At 42.5% G+C, this 22,514-nt stretch overlaps 1 protein-coding gene across 7 annotated transcripts in view; it reads right to left on the reverse strand.

The window, feature by feature from the left end:
- The window catches only part of LOC133130810 (rho GTPase-activating protein 10-like), a 52,311-nt gene that overhangs the window by 18,029 nt on the left and 11,768 nt on the right, over positions 1-22,514 (reverse strand). For 6 of the 7 annotated variants that reach the window (XM_061245671.1, XM_061245675.1, XM_061245673.1 and 3 more), the window contains exons 2-16: positions 17,001-17,096; positions 16,520-16,581; positions 15,186-15,257; positions 14,236-14,337; positions 11,682-11,792; positions 11,262-11,366; positions 10,807-10,936; positions 10,404-10,510; positions 10,159-10,253; positions 9,833-9,914; positions 9,526-9,565; positions 8,984-9,052; positions 6,087-6,161; positions 4,563-4,650; positions 3,775-3,833 (exon numbers count right to left, since the gene is read on the reverse strand). In XM_061245671.1, the coding sequence (XP_061101655.1) occupies positions 3,775-3,833; positions 4,563-4,650; positions 6,087-6,161; positions 8,984-9,052; positions 9,526-9,565; positions 9,833-9,914; positions 10,159-10,253; positions 10,404-10,510; positions 10,807-10,936; positions 11,262-11,366; positions 11,682-11,792; positions 14,236-14,337; positions 15,186-15,257; positions 16,520-16,581; positions 17,001-17,096 (1,293 nt within the window). Of the gene's footprint in view, positions 1-3,774; positions 3,834-4,562; positions 4,651-6,086; positions 6,162-8,983; positions 9,053-9,525; positions 9,566-9,832; positions 9,915-10,158; positions 10,254-10,403; positions 10,511-10,806; positions 10,937-11,261; positions 11,367-11,681; positions 11,793-14,235; positions 14,338-15,185; positions 15,951-16,519; positions 16,582-17,000; positions 17,097-22,514 lie in introns of those variants that run through there. The other variant, XM_061245677.1, reaches the window with a different exon arrangement.

Genomic DNA, 22,514 nt, shown 5'->3' on the forward strand with positions numbered 1-22,514 from the left:
GACTGTCTCCTGCTAAGTCTAATCAACAGTACGTCGCTCTGGATAAGAGCGTCTGCCAAATGCCAATAATGTAATGTAAACATAAAGCTGAAAAACCTCACCGTAAAAACAGCATACTGCTTTACTGTAATATGACTGCAATGCAGTGCATGAACACCAGTCATATGAATATAGTGTATGAAAATGCAGCATGTCAGTAAACATGTGGAGGGACACAGTTCTGAACTGCACTGAGGCCAAGGGCCTCTGTGCCCTTTCCCTCAATCACCCCACATTAAGCTCTACTCCAATGCATCTGCTAGAATACCTGCCAACCAAAGTTGGAGGTAAAGTTGATCTAAATTTGTCAATTCTCCTAAACCAACTTACCCTAAAGCCTGCTTGTACCCACTTTAAACTCTAAGGACACAGAGGCAGCAAATTATACTGAATAATCACAGTAGAGGAATGTTTTCTTGGAGGCCACAGACAAATAAGTAGTATTTAATAAGCCACCCAATTACAACTATCTAGGACAGGGATTCTCTATAGATGTGTAAATTCAGGTTTAAATGCTTAAAGCGACTAAGGCACAGCTGGCTACAGCAGGGCTGCAGAGATAGTGAAGGTCTGGAACTGTCACATGTGCACGGCGTGGCGTATTAAACCTCCTACAGCAGGATCAGCCTTAAATTCGCTCACCCCCTCCAGGGTCTGACAGCCAGCACCCACGCATCCCCCTGCTCATTATAACCGGAGTGACAGGGGTTTCAACGCATTCTGACAGCCTTCACAAAATATTTATTACTAATCCATTGGCGCTTTCAGAACCAAAACATTGGACAGAACTGATAAAACATTTAAATCGTGATCCCATTAATTCCCAGCAAACAGACATTTTCCAGAATAAACCCGTAATAAGTTTATGTACAGTACACCTGGCGTTTTTATTGATAATGATTGTTTACCGTGGAAAAAGTCTAACTGCATACAGAATATCAGACCAATTATGTTTTATATCCCTATGAAACCCTGCAATTTATCAAAATCATAAACCGATTAGGATATGCTCAGTACACACTCCTCTCACATTTCTCTGTTTCAGAGAGATAGACTTGGCCAAATATACCATAATATTTACTTAAGGGCATTTTAGAGCCTCATACAACAGTCAGTTTCCTTTTAAATAGTTCCCATTTATCCAAACGTGTATAACATGGGTTGTTGAGCTGTTGTTGTTCTGAGCTGTTTTACTGAATATATACTGGCCCTGGACTACTAATTGAAATGTTGCAGTATGCAACCGTAACATACTATGGGGCCTATCACATATAGCAACTTTTGTAGGTGTTTCATTTCTAGTTTCCACAAGTTGTCAACACAGCAGGTTCGAGTGCGACTGTGAGACAAAATTACACTGCACTGTTTTTTGCCATTTTTATTAACAACAGAGACGAGCATGAGATGAAATGTTTGGCTATGCATCTTTCAGAAATATACAAGGTTGAAAACATTTGAGTCTGTTTTCCATAACTTTGAAATGGTGAAAACAATGCTTATTTGTGCAGATGATAATAAAGATCATATTCCTGAAACATATCGTAATACAATATCCTCTGGTGCTGGGAGAAAAATTGGAAATACCCCCCAAAAAGTATAAAATCTATTTTTTCCCTATTCTGGCAAAGGCTGGTCTTTTGACAAGCCTCCAGGCCTCCATACAGAGTGAGTACTGTATGTGAGCGTGAGAGAACTAATGCAAGCAGAGATAAACAGAACAAGAGAAGACTCTTTCTCCAGAATAGTGCACTCATTTTCCAATTGAGACGGACTGGATCTCCTTTGGGGAAATGACCTTTGAGAAAAAGCACTGCTCAAGTGGCCCTTGACAATGTGAAACATGGTGGCTGGGCAGTAATGGTTTTGGGCTGCTTTAATGGCTCAAGTCCAGTACATCAAATCGATATGAACCCACCATGTACTCCACCCTAAACCAGAGTATCCAGGAGCAGGGGGGCCCACAGGGCATCTTCCCAAGGCACTCAAAATAAAATCAAGTCACGGTAAAGGTAGCATGAAACAGATTTATATTCTCATATAATGCATGGTGCATTGGCGCAGACAACCGCGGGGCAACCAATGACAGAAATAATAATCTGTTTTTTCTTTTCTGTCAGAATTTAAATAAAACTAAATTGCCTAAACATTTATTCAGTTTTAATTTCCAATTAAACCTGTAGCTATATACACTATTCTAAGAAACACTGAGAAGAGTATCTTGAAGTTTTACTAAATGAAATTAATTGCGTAGCAATGTCATGATCCCATTTACAGCGGTAATGACTCCATATCCAACTGTTGCTCAATCAAAACAAAATCTAAAAATATATATAACGTACTATTAAATAATTAATTGGCAACAATGACATGGCTTACAAAACTGAACTGAGAGATTTCCTTTAGAGGGGAAAAACGGGCAGGCGGTGTTCGCACACGTTTCAAATTTATTCTTGGCTTTGCATGGACCACATGTTTGAACCTTATTTTTAGACTACCCAACGTCATAGCCTCTGTTCCAGACAAAAAAAAAAAAAGAATAATATGGTTTGTTGTTTAGTCTTTTTGGTCTTTTTGGTCTTTTTGGTCTCTTTGATAGTGAGCACAACCGTGGCAATGTTAAATTAGTTAGAGAGGAGATAACTAATGCACTTAATGCATGTAGCTTGAACATGCAGTATGGGCACAAACACTGTGCACTCCAGTTCTGAGATAAATAAGTATGCGCAATGTTGTCGGTATGAACCAATACATAATGGTAGGGTAAGTATTTTACACAAAGGGTAAGTATGTCTTCAAATATGTTTTATGTACATATTACCAGTACATTAACAGTATTAGCCAAGAGAGAAATAGTTGTAAAATATTGCATTAATCCTCAAACACAGTATTTGAAATGCAGTCTATCCATAACTTGTACCAGTAGGCCTACTGTAGTTATTTTACCGACCGTCATGTAATTAAAATGAAAATACTGTTCAAGTTCTTTTACGCCATTCTTCTCAAAATGGGTGTAAAAAATAACCTTTTTTAGGCCTACCCCAGGGATCACAGTGTAGTTTGAGAACAGCCACAAACGTTTAAAAACAGAAATAAATAGAGGAATTAAATATTAAAGAAGAAAAATGCAATAAATGCAATGTAAGCATTTTTCCTGCATGTGGCATTACATCAAAAACAAACTGAACAACATACGATCCTCAGAAACTGTGTTAATGGGCTTTTGAGTCAGCGGATCATGTGCACATTGCATGTACCTTAGTCCTCCCTCCTGATTTCCCCCGCCCCCCAAAAGCGTCTGCCAAATGACAAAAAATGTAAATGTGAAAGCCCTGAAATTATTATAGGCCGTAGACAGGGCTGGGCAGGTGCCAATGGCAGACCTGTCTGACCCGAAAACTACAACAAGCTACACCAAAACAGCAATGCCCTGCTCGCTCTTGACTGACACAGACCTGTCTGACCTGTAAAATGCAACAAGCTACACCAAAACAGCAATGCCCTGCTCGCTTCCGACTGACCCTCCCCAAGCAGCGGCTCTCCTCCCACTTTGGCACACGGCGAGTCCCAAAATTACCAGAGCGATGCGGTTGGTCTCAAAAATACAAAAGTAAGTAAGAAAGAGAAGCTTTAGAAACACAAATGTACAAATTTGTCATGCCAATAAAGCATATTGAATTGAACTGAGAGAAATGGAAAGACGAGCACACAGATACTAACAGAGGCAGACCAACTCACTTGCTGGGACAATGAACTCTTTGTAAAGTCCAGACGTCATCAGTGGCTCAGGAAGGCTCCTTCAGAGAGAAAGTAAAGGAATCTGGGTTTAGATCACTGGGAGGAGCAGGGTGATGATGAACAGACTAAAATCACCAGTGCCAGCCAAACTATACTACGGTACTACCACACTATGCTAAGAACATAAGAACCCGTAAGAATAGGCTATTCAGTGAGCATTCAGGACTGCGTCAACTTGAACAACTTGAAGATCTCTGCCTCTACTAGACCTCTGTCTCACCTTCAGACTGGCTAAGGAGCAGACAGAAGGAGGGAGTGATTACCTACTGACCTGTGTGAACTTCAGCACCCATCACTTTACCACACTCAATACCAAATGCAGTATGTATGCTAAGTGCTTCTGCTATCAGATCATTAGGGAAACTCTTATCGATGACAGCACAGCCTGTGGAGAACACAACGCTCCCTCAGGAGAACTGCACTTCTGCCTGTTCGGCCCTCGTGGGTAACGAACCCATTCCCTTTGACACATAGTCCATTTTCACCATTAGGTCTAACCATAGATCCGGCTGATTTATAAAGGGCTTCTCATTAAACTGGATAAACAGGCAGTCACTGCCCATGGCGGGAGCAGTCAGGGACCCCCCCCTCCCCCCGACATGGAGACAGATAATGCTACAGATAAGCAACATGGGACTGAAACTCTAATGAAGAATCATGTTTCACATGGAGAAACTGACAAATGTATAACTAATAGTCCGGCCGATAGTTTCAGTTTGTGTTCGTACCTCAGATACTGCTTTAATGCGCTCGTTATGGTTTTGACATCCCACTCTTCAGCGACAGACAGATCCACTTCACTGCTAGCCTTCTCATCTGAGAAGAAAATAAATTACACAATGTATTCACACATACTTAGGGTCACACAGTGCGAAGTCAGAGCACAATGCAGAACAAAAAAATAAAAACTAATACTGATGGAAACTAGCAAATGATATCACAGAATTAGACAAATTTGCAGAATGTAGCAGGCTACCAACAAGAGTTCATTTAAAGTCAAATTCAGTTAAAATCTATTGATTCATTTCAACATTCAGGCTATATCCAAGAGGAAATCCTGGATATAGCCTGGATATAGCCTGTTCAAAGCCAGCAAACGTTGCCTGCCTATTATGATGCGGAAAATGGAAGAGTGAATCTCTATGTATGAACGCAATCAACCCGGCAGCCTTGCAATTTGGGGAAGATGAATGAAGAGGAGCCTACATGTACCCACAAGTGCAACTAAATTATGTGAAAACAGTGAGCAATTTTGTAATGTTAATAAAAATAATGTTATGCCAATAATTGAATAAATATTAGCAGGCTAGCAATTCTAGTTGTCAGACTAGCCAGCCTATGCCTTCTGACATAATAACTAATCACGTGACTAACAGTAAGATTTCTCCTTTGCTATCGCTCCAGACATCTCAAACGCTACTTCGGAGAGCGATGCGGACATCACATGCGCATTTGAGGAGCGATGATTCTCAGCAGGCTGTAACATTTACAGTGGAACGTGCTCTCAATGACAGACATGCTTTATAGTGTAAAGGAGCACTCAGACGCTACAGGACGGTCAGGGGCATGTCTCTGTGTGCTTGTCATTCAGAGAGCGGAGCTTCGGGGGGGGGGGGGGGGGGGCTGAGGTCACGCCCGTCGCAGTCTGGGACGGAGGAAGGCTGCGCTCCAATTTCCTGCTTTTGGTGAGTGAGCCAAGTGTCGCCCCGCAAGAGCGTCCGGGAGTCTGTCTGCATGCCAATGAGACGCTCGTACAGGCAGGTAACGAGCGCGCGACCTACAGACCCTGCTCATGGTCACTGTGCTAAACCCCACTGTTTCTCAGCTGCTCTCCCACATCTTCCCCTTCTCGCCCACAACAAGGGCAATGTACGTGCTATAAACTACAAGTGAACCCAAAATATTTATTTTGGTTACAGCTTTGCCCTCACAGCAGTGGTCCAAGTCCAACTTTACTACTTCACAACTCTCCCTCTGCTTCTCGTCTATCTATATTCACCAGATGTTTGCTGGGATATAAAATGACTTTTGGTATTCGGCATTGTGGATAACTTTGCATGGGCAGATACAATCCTACTCTGGCAGACAGCATTGCACTGGCCTTCTCCCTCTCCTTCTCCATCTCTCCCTCCCTCCCTCTCTATCTATCTTAAGAGTGAGTGTTGCCAAATGTTGCACATAACACACAACATTAAAATGTCATAATTTTGACCCAATAATTCTGACTGTTGTGAACACGGTGTAAATCTTACCAATCATCAGGGTCAAAAGCTTCTGAACTTTAGAGCTGACCCCCACCACTCTGTATAAGCCTTGGTCATTGACACCTGAACAGAGACAAATCACAGTGAAAAAAGTGTAAAACTGACTAGCCACAGATGCATTAAAAAGAGTCATGTCAATCACGCAAGACTTCAGCATTTCATGTCCAGGTTTCCAAACTAATGCGTTATTTGATACTGCACTCACAGAGAGATACTCATCCAGAGCAGAACAGCAGTTCTATTCACAGGAACACAGAAGTACAATATCACCAGTAGGACACGGAATGCAGGCCTACTCGCAATCAATAAGCTACGTCGAAGCACAGATTATACATTGTTTAACATCTTCTTTAAAGTCTTGCAGAAGCAGTGCAGAGCATGTTTTGTATCATCTCGCAGACCAGCAAGGTACTGCTGCCCTCTAGTGTTAAACCTGAGGCATTACACTATTCAGCCGCCTTGCTGCAGAGCTGCTTTTTATTCACAAGGGGGACAGAAATATTTATCTGACTAAACATTTCCGTACTGCAGACTACCTCAATTCTTGCCTGAATTCTCTCAGGATTCAGTGCAATTTGACATTAAATATAAAATACTTGAAGCTGAATTATGCTGCCAAAACTGACACAGTTGGGCTTATGATACAAGGAAATGGAAGGAATTGCAGGTAGAAGCAGCGATGGTGGAGAATATTTGCATAAAAATAATACCAGGTGACATCCGTGATACAAAATGAGGGATAGAAAAAAACACTTAATAAGTGATACATTAATAAGGTTAATAAGGTTACATGAAATGGCATTAACAGATGTAGTTGTTAGCAAACTAACTACTGAAAAAACTTTATCCATGCATATGTACATGATTAACTCAATATTACTGTACATCATCAATAACTAATGTAGTTCACAACTACATCAGTTAATCCCAATTCATATGGGAATGAACAAAACAGTTAGTGTATTTGTTAATGGTTAATTCTAAGTTTACCCTATGGTTTGCAAATGTATAAATATTGATGTAACCAATACACTAGTACACAAATGCATTAACTTGTGCTTGTTAACATGAATTAATTGATGTACAACAAAGTTAGTTAATGCCAAATCATGTACCTTATTGTAAAGAGTGACCAAAAATGTAATAAACTTTAGCACAGATTTGAAGAAAGACAATCACTACACGAAATACATACATTTCTACATATGGAAACACAGACACACAGAACATCTGTCTGTCGGCATGTACGTGTGCATGCCTGCTGTCTGCAGTACTTTCATTTCTGCAAACATGCAGTATGCGTTTCCTGTAGCAATTTCCTTCCACTCTGCTCACATAGTTTCAGTTATATTTACAATTATGGTTCAACCCATGTATAATTGCACAGTTAACACTTGGGTAAGAGCTGATTGCCGAGAGCTCTCCAGGACCAGGGTTGGTACTTGACCCAGGTTGCGGTTTTTCGACAGTGGACTTGTGGGCAGACTGGAGATGCCAGAGGAATATTTTCATTGGCATTTTTGGACTACAGCAATGTGAGTCTGCTACCACTTGAAGGAATCACTCCCAGCTGTGTGCAATCTGATCTGTGTATTATTTATATAGAGGCGGTTGATGAAAGCCAGGGGGAGACTGTTTCAGCAAACTTTAATAAGGAACACATAATCACTTCTCATGACAGAAAACTGTTCTTCTCCATAGAGAGATTGTGGCAAATTCCATTGTGCTGACACTATGTATACTTCTGACAATAAAGCTCCAGTGATGTGGTTAGAGCTCACTTTACACGTATGGGGAATGGATGCAAATGCGGTGCTTTTGAACATATGCATATACATAACATTACTGGGCATTCACTTAGCAGGTGCTCTTATCGTAAGCGATTGATGATGCATGAGAACAGGGTCGGCGTCAGAGGGGAGAGCCCTGGGAATGTTGCTCTGAGCCCTGTTGCTCTGAGCCCTGGAAGATGGGGAGGGTAATGTATTTGTGAACTTGCAGTAAATATTGAATGATAAAGAAAGGAAATAATCCCTGCACACTGCTATTAATGTTCCCCGGTGATATGTATTAAAGTGAGGTAAACAGACAATGTCTCGACCTGTTTGTGGGCTGCGTGTAGCATAGTGGTTAAGGTAAATGACTGGGACCTGCAAGGTCAGTGGTTCAATCCCCGGTGTAGCAACAATAAGATCTGGATAGCGGATCCGTTGGGCCCTTGAGCAAGGCCCTTAACCCTGCATTGCTCCAGGGTGGATTGTCTCCTGCTTAATCGAATCAACTGCACATCGCTCTGGATAAGAGCATCTGCCAAATGCCATTAATGCAATGTTTGGTTTTCGTCAGGTTAAATGTGACCAGGGAGCATTTTTAGTAGTGTGCAGGTATCATTTCTTTATTTTGCATTATTATTTTTCATTACTAAATTATATAATTCTGTCCTGGACATGGGAATGTCACCCAGCAGTGCCGTATTTGAATATGACTACTCTAAGGGCTTGCATTAAGACTGTAGGAGGCTATGGTTGGTATAAAGTATTACATTCTAAGGAGACTCTAACAGCAGTGGTTTCCAACCCTGTTCCTAAAGTTCCATCATCCTGTAAGCTTTCATTTCACCCATAATTTGGCACACTTGATTCTACTCATTAGCTGCTCAATGATATCTCTAGCTGTTGAATGAGGTGCACGTTGTTTGAGTTGGAGTGAAACCTGCAGGATGGTAGATCTCCAGGAACAGTGTTAGGAACCACTACTCTTACAGTCATATTTCTGCATATCTTCACATGTCTAATTTCACTGCCAGGTTTCACAGACATGGTAACAGGATTGCATCAGTAAGCGTCAGTTTGTAGGAATGACTGATTTTCCAATGATTTTCTCACCTCTTTTTTCAATGGCAGCAATTGCATTCTTCACAAATGCTAATCCAACTTCATCCAACTGTGCATCGACTGCAAAATGAATTCAAGATCTGTTTTTGATCCAACCTCGGGAGTGTACAATTGGCACATACACATGCAGATATGTTACACTGATGGAAAACTACATTCATGGAAGACAAAGAAGCATGGTGCTACTCTGAGCTAAACGAGGCCATTTCATTAATTAGGAGAGAGTAGTGTAAGTTAAGGGAAAAAAGAAATTGCTGTAATGCATTTTGAATAAAAAGAAAATAAAGCAGTGCCCCAGAAGGACATTCAATAATCAATATAAAAACTCACTCCATTCTTCAGCTTTGAGCAGTCATAAAATGTCTTTATCATTGTGTCACAAAGATATGGGAAATTAAAATCACCAACATTATGGCTTTCACCAGCAACAGTAACCAAGAGAAGCCCAGATTTAACTCTTCACATACACCTGATGCCTGGGCATTTATCACTTTGGGCCACAAAGAAAGAATAATAAACTTTAGGATACTTGCTTCCTCTTTCTCTCGAGTAAGTCCTCCCATAAGAGTGTATCTGTTTAAACAAGGAAATATTTAGATTTACATCATACAGCTGCCTGTGAAGATTGTTTTAAGATGATTTAAGCCCTGCTACAAATGTATAATAAAGAAAGTGATAAAAGATGTTGGCCACTTTACAATACACAAAGCAAAAAAACTTGGCATGGCATGAAAATATCAGGACAGCACAAAAAAAACCCCAACAGAAATGGGATGAAACACTATAAAGAGTCATTGGGGAGGGGGGTCAGTAGAGATAAGGGTTCTGGGGCCCACTCACTGGCTCTTTGCCCCCCATGGCCTGCATCCAGAACCTGCGGTCGTCTTCGGAGAGTGCCTGCACAGCGAGGAGCACCCCTGGCCTAGTGAGGTGGAGGGGGATGGGGTTACTAAAAACAATCATTATCATTTTCTTATCATTTTCATACGAACTCCAGGCCTTGCTGTGGCAGTCCTGTTCATTTCTGCCAGTGATTTTAAACCACAGGGGCATCAGGCCCGTTATGATGTCATTTCCTGTACTACATATTGAGGTGGCAAGAATATTTTTTCTTAAACTGACTGTAGACTGGTCACCTGACGCTAGAACTGGAACACAGCTCTTACCGGTCTGTTATTTCTATGTCAAAACAGAACCTCCGGTCGAGCATATCGTTCATTTTCCGTATGCAAGACTTCAATGTGACAGACTCCGTTTCACCCTGGCAATGAAGAGAGACAGAGATGCAGTTTTTACGGCTCCATTATACAAAGTGGGAAACACCAGTAGAAGAGGTAGAAGATGTAGAGGCAGTAGTATAAGTAGTAGGAGTAGAAGAATGAGTAGAAGAAAAAGAAGAAGATTCACTTACAATCTTTCCCCCCGATCTGTGGTCAAAAGTCACCATGTGCAGGATCTTCTGTTCTTTCACAAAAGTACAGTATCGCTTTACCCAGCTGGACCCAAATGGGGGTGGTCCTAAAGATAGCACAATGCAATGTGACCGGCACCTTTAGGACCACCGACAAACACACATCTGTGCTGAACAGCTACAGAAAGGGACCATACTAGACCATAACGCAACTACATTATACAACCTCCTATTGGCTCTCAAATGACCAGGTCATAAATAATTCTGGTTTCCCTTAATACTATCCAGATTCCGAAAATGTCAATGCAAGACACCCAGTGATTGTGCTGGTGCTGTTTATGAACAAAGAAAAGCAAGGCCAAAGCTGAGGTGTAATGCAGCACTGTGCCATTGTGATACTTACGCTTCTCCTGAACATAGAGATAGCCCTCCACACTGATGGGACTCGTCTGTCTGTGGTCTTGAGGGCTGTCTTTGATCTTCATCATCAGCTCCATGACCTCTGACCTGGTGCCCTCAAAACGACCACGTGTCTGAGGATGAACCAATGGCAGAAGAGCAGACAGTGTATGAACACTGGAGAACAGAGTCACTGCAAAAATGACCAGATTATGACCACTGCAAATACCAGATTAGCATAGCAAAAGATTTTAATGAAAGTAAGTACTAAAGAAAATCTAAAATAAAGTTTTCAGACAAACATTAGTCCTCTACACATCTTTCCCGCATTTAATGAGATTTATGAAATGACAAAACTACCCAGCAAGACTGCTCATGAAAGTTTCAGATGATGATTATCAGAAGCAGGAATGTGTCTTTGAAGAGTGGTTTTGCTGGATAATAGGACGAGTATCTCACATTCTGAATATTGATCTGCAGCGCTCTTTTGTAATGGTCAAAGTCTTTGGCAAGCTCATATCCCTGGTGATAAAAGGTGAAAACTGTCTGAAAAAAGGCCAGCATCTGAAACAGAGAGAGAGACTACATGAGGCATTGATTTCATATTCCACACTGGTCAAAATGACATAGTAAAAATGTCAAAAAGGTCAGTCACATATTCCGGTATCCGATGTTAAGTATACTCTATGTACACCTTTGAATAAGGACAGTAAAATAAAGCAAGTAAACAGGCCTCTCTGCAGTCGGTGTCAGAACAGGCTGGTGTTCCCTGACAAGGGTAACTACTGCACAGTCACTGAAGGTGTTTACTGACATGTGTAAGATCACTAATGAAGGCGTTTAAAGGCAGTGGGTGCATAGGTACAGCTGTGTACTTACAGGTTCCACGCACTCAAACTTCTTCCTCTCCTGTATTTCCTGCAGTTTGCAGACATACTCCAGCGACTCCTCCTGAAAGTGCTGCTTCATCGCCTCCACCTGAAGATCTGCCTGCAAAGAGGATGACCAGAGAGTCCACTACATACAGATACGGGCCACAGTCCAGTCTGTTATCGGAAGAGAGACTACCTACATCATGCAGTATGCGCCACAGTAGTCCTAGTCCAGGCTTTTAGCAGAATAGAAACAGAACATACAATCATAAGTCTGCTCATATTGTAAGATTGTATGTTCTGGTAAAAGCATAGACTGGCACTGTGGCGCACACTGTATGTTGTAGGTAGTTTCTCTTCCGTTAACAGGCTGGACTGTGCTCCAGGCTGTTACTGGAAGAGAGAATATTAACAGAACATATAAACACATACATACAATACAGGCAGTCACATTCAAGGCTTATACCAGAACAAACAAGAGACTACACAGCATACAGCATGTATCACAGTCACAGTCCAGGATTATTCCAGAACAAAGAGACCACTCACAACATTCAGTATGTCCCACAGTCAAGGACCAGGATTATTCCAGAACAAAGAGACCACTCACAACATTCAGTATGTCCCACAGTCAAGGACCAGGCTTATTTCTTCTACAACAGAGAAAACTCACAACATACAGTATGTACCATAGTGAAGTGCCAGGCTTATTCTAGAATAAATATAAACAACTGGTAACATACAGTATGCACCATAATCACAGTCCCGGTTTATACTAGAACATATTATATGCTTTCTGAAACAGAAAATAGAGTCCAGAAAAAAAGAGTAAAGTTGATGCTGTCTATTCAAACAAAAAAGAAACAGGCCTTCATTCCCTGACTGTGCGTGCATTTGTGTGTACATGCGTGTGTGTGCATGTCTACATTGTTTGCTTATAAGATGAGGGTGGTTTTGTTCAGCTCTGAACTGAAAGGTAGCAGAAATGCTTAATCAAAAGGGCCACTGTAAACTGTACTGACAGAACCTGTACACAAAGGAAAGCAAACGCTAAAGAGAACATAATGGTACAGCAACTATTTCCTGTGTCCTTTGCATAGATCACATACCACACCAGTGTCATGATCTCACCTCGGCATCCTAAAGAATCTGCACACTCTTGTGTTGCTAGACAATAATGAGAAAAACATTCTTGATGACCATGCACTTCTGCGACAGTGAATTTATTTCAAGTGCATAAATAAAGACCTCCTTTTGGCCGTTTCCCCCTAGAGAAGAGTCTCTCTGTCCTCCTCGCTCTCTTCTTCCACCCAAAAACGCAAACCCGAGGATTTCCCCGACAACCGAAGACCCTTGTTTCCAGGTCCCCTCCCCCCCGGGTGGTATGAGCCCCGGATGAATGTCGGGCTGCGGGTCTCGGGCTTCAGAGGCGGTTGCCGTGGCGGCTGACCTGGGCTCTGCGTCTCCTCCGGGCCCTTTTCCATATGAGGGCAGGAGGAATGTGGAAAAAGAGCAGGCCTGGGAAGCCTCACGGAGTGCGCCTGCTCCTGGTGAGGTCACGCTTCCGCCATCAGCGCAGCCCGTGCCAAGCCCATTGTCTCCGCGCTCAACATAAATATCCTCTCCGCATCGCTTTTCCAATATAGACGAAGACGTGTTTTCCGACTGTTTCCTGTCCTCCTCAAAGGAAAAATTCACCACACAATGCAGATGTAAAGTGCGATAGGAACATCTTCTCGACACAGCAATATATCGACTGACAGAGGACAAGAAGTCCTCACACATACAGTATAAGTGCTATATTTTGCAATGGTATAATGGCAAGTCGCAGAGAACATGTATGCAATATTTATGTACTTTCCATCCAACATAGGGGCATGGCTTTTCTTGGCTTTTCTTTCTCTTCTCATCTTATGAGTGTTCTGTTGCCAAGCAGGGTATTATGCTCTGGGTGTCTGCAGACAGTATAAAAATGTTCATTTTTGGTTGAACCAGGTCGAATGGAGTGTTTCCTTTAAGAGAAGTTGTTTTACACCAATCCATGTACGTTAAAAATAGCCATTTTTTCCATAATATGTCAACTCGATAAATGAACATTTTTGCCACAGAGAAGTCATTATTTTGTTGAGGTTCAAGGTCATCTAGGTCATCTCCTGTTGTAACCCTGAAAACAGACCTCAGAATATCTACATTAATAGAACAATGTATTATTTTCCTTTTCAGATTAAAACATGCAGAATCCTGCATTAGTGCAACCACTGCAAAAGGAGGGTTTCAGCCCCAGGGCCTCTACAGCCTCACTGCACAACAGCGACTCCTGCGGCCAATCAGGCCCGCATGCAAACCGCTCCCTCCGACGCCATTGGCTGGTCGGCCCGGTTAGAGTGACTGTACTGTGAAAAGAAGCAGTGGCTTCCAGCGAGTATTTCGCAGGACAGCCACCCAACCCCCCACCCCCCCCTCCCACACACTGACAGTAGACATATCGGCCCATAAACAGGACTGAGCATTCCAAACTGGGATAAAGAGAGGAAAAAAGAACAGAGCAGAGGGAACAGTACCTCCTGTAACTGCTGCTCCTTCTTCTTGGCTGACAGAGTTAGGAGCTTCTCCAGAGAGCTATAATACTTTTCTGTTTCCTTCTCGTACTTCTTTCTCTCCTCCTGAAAAGGAGATGGCGTGAGAGCAGGGGAGACAGACCTTCTCATTAGTACCTCAGACCGGCCTTACTGCACCAGAGAATGTGAGGAACATAACTGTACGCATTTAATACGGACAAGCAGAAAGTACATATCGCTAATGATTCACTATTCAAGTAAGAATCATAAATCTATGTGACCTGACCCTAACAAAAATGATGTTTCAGATGCTGGAGAGATGATGGTGACAACAAGGAAGTTGGTGATTGGAGATCACAGAGTAGCAGATGAACTCAAAAAGCGCCAGAGCAACACCAGGCCACTGGCCACAACAAATAAACAACTGTGCTACCAACGTAAATAAAGCAACCTAGGGAAAACAAACTTCACAAAACATTTTGACAGCAGGTTTCTCTGTATTGTGTGTAAGTCCTATATGGACACAACTTGACCTAAAAGTCCTTGACATATGCTTAACCTCTGAAAATGAGCTTGACGCCCTTCACTCGCCTTCGAAGAAGAGCTCCGTATCACTGAGGAAGAGCGCAAAGCCGCCACATATCATTACAGACTAACCCGACAACTCCAGCTGTCCCCTCGTTCTTAATTTCAGCAGGTTCCAAAAAGCAGCAGAAGTGTGCGGTGCTTCCAAACATCCACTAAAACGTCACTGTACTCGGCACGTTTTCAGAACATGCATCAAATTATAATATTTTGGTATCAACAGAAGGGAGACAGGATTTTCAGTGTCAAGAATACAAAGCAGGCCATCTGGTTAGTCTACTGTAATCTGGCCTATGTGGCTGTACCACTGCAGACGACTGCTTCACTGCGGAGGGAGAGCATTGTACTGGCGAGTGAATGCGGTGTACCTTTGCTGAGCCGAGCTGCTCCTTGCGGAATTTCTCCAGAGGTTTCATCAGTGTCTCTGTGATGTTTTTCGTCTGGGGAAACAGACAGGACCTCTGGACACACTACGCCACGGAGAAGGCCACAAGGAAACTAAACAAAACATACCTTACCTATTGAACCTACTGTATGTTTATAAGTGCAAATGTCTGCTTATACTGCTGTCGTACATAAATTGGAAAAAAAGTCAAACACGTAGTACCGGAATCATAAATACTGACCCATCTTCTTTATGCTGCTCATCTGACAAAATACACAGAAATCTTCAGATAAATATAATAGTAACACATGAAAGTGGCTATGTGGTTAATGGCTACAAAAAACCACTGCAGCATAAAGGTATTGCCAACCACAAGAGAAGTGGGTGTTTTTAACCTGTCAGTGAATTAATCATATACAGTATGTAGCCATTTTCATGTGGTATGGGACCACGTTTTCACATAAATCGGAAAAGGGCTTATGTGAATACATACCACGGGTACTCTTCTTCACATTTATCAAACCGATTGGAAAATAGACTGAGGTAACACAACTGACTGGCAACAGAAATTATGTTATAATTTGTACTCCACTAGAGAGGCTGATTTTATATTGGTAAGGTTTCATCCATAAGCTTTCTCCAAGCAACATCGTGGATTGTCCTTCAAACGCTTCTGACTTCTAATCAGCTTAGACAGTACTGCTTGCTTGTAAAAGCCTCAGCTGGCTGTAATGATATTTCAACCATTCTGCATGAAAAATACAAAATAATAGAGGAAATCAGGAAGGGGGCAAATACTTTTTCACCGCACTGTGAAATATGGTGATATGTATAATGAACATCTGGAAGATGGATGACGCAGCTCAACTCAATTAGCCCTAAATCTGACACAGTAGCATGGGTTGTCATGTGGCACAGCTGTTATGGGGGGTGGACAGGTGGCCAGGTTCAGATTCCAGGTGGGTCCCTGCTGTGCAAAAAGGCAATTAACCTGAATTCATTAGGCCAATACCCAGTTGAATTCATGTATAAAGTGGCGGGCCAGGAAATCGGTCTCTGCTGTCCCAGCATTAAGACGATAACAGAGTGGCTGCTGGAATAGCCACACTACCCTTACGCATGTCCTCCTAAAACAAGGACACCTTTTTGTTTCCCACGGTATAGGCGTCACTGATTGGGGCATTCGATTGACGCGTTTCCAAGACAGTGGGGTTACCATGACGGCCATTTTTATGGCCAAGTACACTCAAATAAAGCCAAAGAGAAGAAATAAAAGAGGTTTTACAGTCTCACCAGCGGCAGACTGAGTACACTCACCATCAGCTCCCTTTGGTCCTCAAGATTCTTCAGGAAAGAGGCAAATTCCTGCAATGACTCATCTGAAACACACACAAACACACACGCGCGCATACACACACACACACACAGACAGAAACAGGGACACAGACACAGACAGAGGCACACACACACAGACACACAGACAGAAACAGAGACACAGACACAGACAGGGGCACACACGCGCACACACACACACACACACACACACACACACCATAACATACCACAAGAACACGGTTAGTTATTCATGATTATTTAGCAGGTTCCATAGCGACAGGCAAAATAATGTCCCGACATTATTGCAGTAATCCGTAGAGAGGAATTAGACATATAACACACTGACAGCAGTTATACACAACGCATGAAGATGTGCACATGAACATATCAGTAGAAACCCTACACAGACATTAAGGCGGGCTGGAAAAGTGGTTGGGAGAGAGAGGAAGGAGATTGCTCTCACCAATGCATTTCTCATCATCGGTCTTGGCATCTCCGATGTACTCAAACTGAAACTCGGCCAGACAATGGGCGAACTTGCGCTGTGCCAAGGCCAGTTCTGAAAGACAAGCGTCACATTCTTTAATCATAGCTGATAAAAGGCATGAGTCGAACCACCAAAAAGAACTGAAACTGTACAGTAGGTAACATACAGCTTATGTGACAGCCTTCTTCTGCAAATATGCCAAATATACCAATCCACTGAAAAAACACTGAGGTTTTCCTGTCTGCCACTTTCTGTTGGTTTTGTCTTTTGAAAACATGAGGCGAGTGCACTGGTAGAAAATACAGAGGAAGAACACAGAAAACAGCAATCCAACTCTTTAGGCCTCTTTCATTTAGGCTTCAATGTTTTTATGTAGTACAGTGGTGCTTACTTTTAAGTGCAATATATTTAACACTGATAATATTGTGTACTTTGCCTTTTATCATCGAGTATCTTTCACCTTGAGTTCCCTGTGCTACAAACCAAACAAAATGTTTTTCTCTTGATCACAAAAGATAATGACTGGTCTGTACAAATTAGTTGCTGATATTGTAGAACAGCTCTGCCCATTTTTGTCGGCATGAAGCCTCATTCTCCAATCACTGATGCCAGCAGCACACCAGCACCATCCAGTAATATCCCAGCCCCACCTTGTAACACATCACCCAGCAACACAAGCTGATGTCAGCAACCCTAAGCTAGTGGCACACGCTGACTGGGTAAGAGTATTTTCAAAAGAACTGGTCGTAGTCCATGAGCTTTGTTGGAGCAACAATGCTACTGTATCACCTGTTCATTCACTAATCGTGTAAACACCGTTTTCCATTTACTGTAGCTTTACATCAGTAAAATTTACCAATTGAAAATTAAAAATCCAAAATGGCTGAACTCCTTAAACTCTCACACACATCCCTGCTGGACTGGAAGCTCTACTGGGGCACCGTCCCAGCATTCCCATCCCCCCCCCATGTTTCTGTGCCATTAAAACTGCCTTACATTCACCTGCAGCCTCTCACTGACAAGCACCCGCAGTTGACAGCTGTCTAACTGCTTGCCTGACAGTCATGAGTGGTATATTTTACATATTTTTCATGATCATTTTATTTGGGCACAGAAACTTATCACTGAGGCACATGCCCCTGTAAGCGTGGTCTGGCAAAGCCCCTGCTTCCCTGCATTTCCCCCCAGTGCAGTACGTCCAAAACCAGGACCGGAAGTCTCCATACAGAATTACACCTCCCCATCGAGACTGTATGCAGCCCTATCTGCGGTATTTGCCGTTTGTCCATTGATAGGATTAATAAAGCAGTCAATGAAAAATTGAGTGAGCTAAATGAAAAATAAATAAACATGCGAACAGAAATGCGAACAGTCTGCCTTTCGGAGCTGCAGTACGAACCGCATTAAAATCAGACAGTGGTTAGAGGGAGAGAGAGAAACTGCTCGCGGCTCTGAAATAAAACCGAGCCGCAAAAGCCCGCAGAACGACACCTTCTGCCATCATCCCGCCGCCTCCGCACAGCGAGGCCAGCGCCAGCGCGCGGTCACGTGATCGCCTGGCGGCATGTGCAGAGGGGCCGAGAAATGTGAATGTGCCAAGTGCGTGGGCCCCGTCGCCCTGCCGGCTTTTAGCTACGCAAACAAAACGGTCACCTTCAGCGCCGCTCGGGTGGTGAAAAAAGAAAACAAACCGAACAATAAAAAGGTGCATCGAAAAGCGCATGAGCTCTCAAAATGAGGCTGAACAGACTACTCTGCACTAAGCAACGGCAATGCCTCCGTCTCTTAGCACCAGATGGGCCTGTCTCAGAGCAGAAGGGAGACGGACTAGTATTATAGGGCTGGGGGCTCGGGTCTATTTCAATTCAGCAAATTTAATTGAATTAATTTGGGAAATTAATTAAAACTCAATTCATGAACTGTTCTGCGGAGGTGTTTCAATTTGCGGACGGAATTGGTGAAAACATCAGAGAGGAGGATTCCTGGGACTGAAGCTACAGCAAGCAACTGTCTTTAAGGCTCTCATTTGACAGGCCCAGGCTCAGTTCATGGTACTGTGAGCCCAACACGTTGATTCTCTCACTAAACTTCCAGATGCGCTTCTGATGAATCATGGTCTGGTGTAGGTGTGGCTCCAATTGGGAGGTGGTGATTCAAGACAACTCAACTGCAAACCTATGACAGAACAATGGCTAATACTTGGTAGATCAGTCAGAGTGCAGGGAAACCACAAAGATATCACAAAGTGTAACTTTTCTTTCCAGACACAGAGGTAGAGACATTTCTAAACTGCTGAATACACCAGTGCATGTTCACACACAGTAAAACTATTTTTTTTCTGATAAAAGGATACTGTTTTAAGGATAGTCTACAGCTGCGTCACATGATATTATTATAAAAAAGGTCACGCAGATGCATAATAAAATTATTAAGATTGCCTTTTGGCCTCCATTAATGCACACACCTTTATTTTGTGTACCGAATCCCTGACAGGCCAGGTCCAATTCTGTGACAAACATGACACCAGGAGACAGCTTTAAACAAACCAAATCCCAGTCCATGGACTATGTCCATTTCTGGATTTTATCTTCTGTTACCACAAAATACCCTAGGTCATTTACCAACTTGTACAGTCACATAGACAGATACCAGTTTACTCAGAATACACAACAGCAAAATGTTTAATGGAGGGACGGAGGAACAGTCTTTATCTGCCATTCATGAGCTTAATAATAAACAAAGCTAGCCTAAATAATTGGGCGAATAGCCTAACTAAGAGCAGATGTTGATCTGAAATCCAAAATCAGATAGGATCTTCCAGGAAAGGGCCATCCTATCCCTGTTGGAAACAAAAGTACACCCTTGCAAAAACCACAGACCATATACAGGTCAGCTGTGGTGCGGTCACCGCTTTCTGGCCAATGAGGAGGGGGATGAATGGGTGTCACTGTGTGTAAGGATATTGTTAAGAGGGGAACGGGGAATTGACAGACATTTGATTAACATACATGGCCACTGGTACTTCATGTCGTATACCCCAAATAAATAAATGCAAAAATACACAAGTATTACATTTTCATTAATTTTAAGTATAGAATACTGCATGTACTTGAACACATTAAAGAATTAACTAAATTGAGGGAAATAAAAATGAATTTCAGCTTGCAGTCTCTAAAAGTCTGCAATGGATAGGCAACTTGTCCAGCATGTATTCCTGCCTCTCCTCTCCAGTAACCCTGACATGGAAAAAGGGCTTTCAAAAATGGATGAATTAAATTAAGTTAATGAAATGAATTAAATTAAATGTGGGTTTCAGGAACCTTCCTCAGTGACTGAACGGTCTCTTTGCTCCAGCTGGGTAAGAGATTCAAGCGGCAGCAAAGGAGCTCGGCGCATTTCACACAATTCAACTGAAGCTGAAGGTACGGTACTGTAGTAAGTGTCATTTCTCCATGAGGAGTGTGTGTATTGGTCGGGATGGTCACACTCTACCCAACATTCTGAACAAAATTACTGCTTTATTTAGGGCTAAGATGATATACCAACAGTATGGAGATGTTAATTTAAAAACATATGGGTCTCTGTAATAAATCCACATATTTTAGTTCCGTGAGATTAAAAGACCAACTGTTGTAAATCAAAGTCAGACCGAAAGAAACACACAGCATCTCCGATGATTAACATTCCATCGTCCCAGCTGACCAAGAGGCGAGTGCCTTTCCCCTCATGGTCACTTGCGAGAAAGCGTGCCAATAACACGCCATTTTTGGGCTAGGAGGAATGCAGCTGAAGGAAAGTTCTGTGCACAGTGCTGTACTATTGTGGGGCCCTGCACAACAGAGAGCACTCTTCTGAATGACGTTATTTTACACAGCGCCACCATTAGAGGATCTGTCCCGTCACCCTGACTCCTGCCACGCCCTTACAGCACCATTAGCTGTTACTCAGCCCTTAAACACACTACACGCAGCTATCACTCATCCTGACTCTGCTGTCGAATAAAGAACAGGACGGATGGGCAAGTAAAGGGCTAGCTCCCACTGTATACCGACCGAAGAAGGTGTTTGTTTTTTTACGAGGCAGCTGTCGCACACATAAAGCCCAACCCAGCTTGACTTAAATTATCACCATGTGGGGTAGGGAAAGCACAGACCCACAGGAAAAACAAAAACATCAACATATTCAGGACCTGTTTAGAGGAGAAAAATATAGAGTAGGTGTTAAAAAACAATATTTCTTAGATAAGTGAAGAGACAAATGGAGGATTTTAGTAGTTGTTTGCAACAGGGCTTGTAACACTGAGGTATGTGCAGTTACACCCTTAATAAAGGAACCTACCTTGAACCGCTTTAGTAAATATCCAGTATTAGACATGTAAAAAATAAATGAGAAATGCCCACTGTGCAAGACACACTGGACAGGAGCTAAACGCCCAAATGTCAATGTTTCATTACCACAAACCTGGGATGCCTTCACAGGACCTCCCCCTCAAGTGTCCCCAATAATTACAGCACAGGGCCTTTCCAGATAAGTTTTTACAGGAGTGCTGCAGACTGGGACCTAGCGCCCACCTCCAGGCCCCTCACTGGACCAGCCATGCTACGGCTACATTACCGCCGCACGACCCTGGCTCTAATACAGCAGACACAAAGTGCCACGGCTCCCTGTGAACCAACGGGACAGAGCAGTTCTAGCAACACAGAAGACACACCTCTGTCACCTCTGTTACCTCCAGAAGACACACCTCTGCAGAGAAGACATCATTATTTCTCCCCATTTCATCATTATTTTGGGCTGTTCGAACGTCATTATGGGACTTACTTAATTATCTCCTGCATCATTCTGACACCCTGATGATATGGTACCCTTCTTCAATTCAAAGCAGTTGAATTACTTTTTATCCTGAATGATTTTAAATAACTATCTTTACTCAAGCAAGTATTTGAAATGCTTTAGTCGGCAGTAAATTCCTGCAAATGATACTTTAAATATAAATGTCTATTTTAACCAGTATGTTTTCCCCCCTAGATTAGATAGGTCTGTAATTATACTGGTGGTGGGTGGATGTAATGCAGAAATTGAAAGGTGATACACCTGGTGGACAATGACAACCAGAAAAAGAGTTACTGTTTATCACACAATACTGACACACCTTACTAAAATGACATTAAAGTCATGTATATATAGCATTGCGCCGTACAGAGAGCAGACACACATTCCACAGCCATAAACTGCCCAGCCCAAACTGATACTCCCCAAACATAGGACTGCCTCAACCAGACATGTTTTCACAACACTGCACCGTAGACTGAGACAATCCCTCACATAAAACCTGTCACACCCAGCATTAATCACAGTAACAGCGGTGCTCCCTAAATGCACATCAGGAAACAAAAACGTAAGGCCATTGGGAACAGAGACTCTCCAACAGAGAGTAAATTATTCTTATTTTAATGTGTTGTCACAAATTAGGTTAGTTTATTCACAGCT

The sequence above is a fragment of the Conger conger genome, chromosome 6 (genome assembly GCF_963514075.1).
Source record: "Conger conger chromosome 6, fConCon1.1, whole genome shotgun sequence".
Classification (NCBI taxonomy): domain Eukaryota; kingdom Metazoa; phylum Chordata; class Actinopteri; order Anguilliformes; family Congridae; genus Conger; species Conger conger.